At 29.9% G+C, this 1636-nt stretch overlaps 1 protein-coding gene across 1 annotated transcript; it reads left to right on the top strand.

The window, feature by feature from the left end:
- Positions 1-312: 312 nt before the first annotated feature.
- Positions 313-1433, top strand: LOC103311568 (E3 SUMO-protein ligase KIAA1586-like; the record flags this gene model as incomplete). Its single annotated transcript, XM_008191227.1, has 3 exons — positions 313-1019; positions 1189-1359; positions 1429-1433. Coding segments are annotated over 3 exons (883 nt in total), but the record flags the coding sequence as incomplete, so codon positions are not given.
- Positions 1434-1636: the final 203 nt, after the last annotated feature.

Here is a 1636-nt window from a genome sequence, read left to right as displayed (position 1 = left end):
GGATAGTGATAAAAGACCAAAAATTGGGCTGTAGTATATGCGTGCAGGTTCAAAACCTTGCCACATATAAAACACAAGGCATTGGATTTGCTATTGAATGGACAGAGTGTAGTGTACATACTGATGGAGCTAGTGATAAAGATAAAAGACAATCCTTAAGAAAAAAAATCCATAAGCATAAAATCAGTGAATGTCATAAAGATGAGAACAAATTTTAAAAGCACAAGAAGAAAATATTTTTCCAAAAGCTGTGTCAAGGGGGATTTTTGGTAAATTTGAGAGTACAATAATAGTATTTAATACTGTATATAGTATTGTTAAAAAAACAAGACCATTTACTGATTTACCATTTGATATTCAACTTCAAAAGTTAAATGGATTGGATATGGGTCGCATTTTACACAGTGATCATGCTTGTGCTGATATTGCTAGCCATATAGAAATAGAAATGAAAGCAAAAGTTACAAATTGTATTGTCAAAAATAATTTTAAAATTGCAGTATTACTTTATGAAGCTACCTCAGTGTCGAAAAAGACTTGTCTGGTTGTTTGTATAAGAGCTTCCACAGATGTCAAAAATGAAACTGATCCAATAACATTTTATTTAGATTTATTAGAATTAGAAAATACAAAATCTGAGACTATAGTTGTGCAACTTTTGTCATGTCTAAACAAACACAAATTTTCTCATGAATACTTAATACAATATTTTATTTGCTTAGCTTGTGACGGAGCTTCTAATATGATTGGAAGAAAAGCTGGTGTGGGAAAACTTTTAACTGACAAATATCCAGATTTATTGGTCTGGCATTGCTCTAATCATAGACTTGAACTTGCTGTTGATGATGTAGTTAACGACGTAGCTGGCATAAATCATTTCAAAATATTTTTTGATACTCTTTATGCATTATATAGTTCATCACCAAAAATCCAGTATGGTTTAAAGAGCTGTGCCAAAGAATTAGATTTACAATTTCTATCAATTTGTCGCATTTTAAATACAAGATGGGTAGCTTCAAGTTAGAAGTCAGTTAAAGCTGTTTGGATAAACTATGAAGCACTTTATTTACATTTTGACAAATGTAGTTTGGATAACTCGAGAACATCTAAAGAAAAAGCAAAAAAAACCTTTAAAGGTTTAAAACCGAAAATAACATCAACTGATTTTGTCTTAAATTTACTATTTAGGTCTTCCATATGATACTCTAACAGAACTATCAGACCTTTCATTAGAACTTCAAAAACGGTGTACAAAGCTACCTGATGCTCATAACTTAATTAGAAGACAAATTCTGATTTTTGAATCCATGTCTGAGAAGTGTAATGATGGTTTTTATAAAGAAGCTGAGAATTCTGAATGTAGTTTGACCTTTAAAAATATTGACCTACATGAAAATAATAAAAATAAAATAAACAATTTTATCGAAGCTTAGGCTGATAATTTAAAATCCAGAATGTTAAACTTTACATCATCATATTATGTATCTTCAATATCTGATACATCAAATAAGTATGCTGAGCTTATTCAACTGCTAGAAGTTTTAAACTCACAAAAATTGCCTTTAGAAGTGGGTATGTTATATGGAGAGAGAGCAATTAAGCAGCTTTCAAACATATTTAAAATAAATGAAAAAGA

The sequence above is a fragment of the Acyrthosiphon pisum genome, unplaced genomic scaffold (genome assembly GCF_005508785.2).
Source record: "Acyrthosiphon pisum isolate AL4f unplaced genomic scaffold, pea_aphid_22Mar2018_4r6ur Scaffold_6732;HRSCAF=7300, whole genome shotgun sequence".
NCBI lineage: Eukaryota > Metazoa > Arthropoda > Insecta > Hemiptera > Aphididae > Acyrthosiphon > Acyrthosiphon pisum.
Note: the sequence above shows the minus strand (reverse complement) of the source record. Positions and strands in the feature narration are given on the sequence as shown.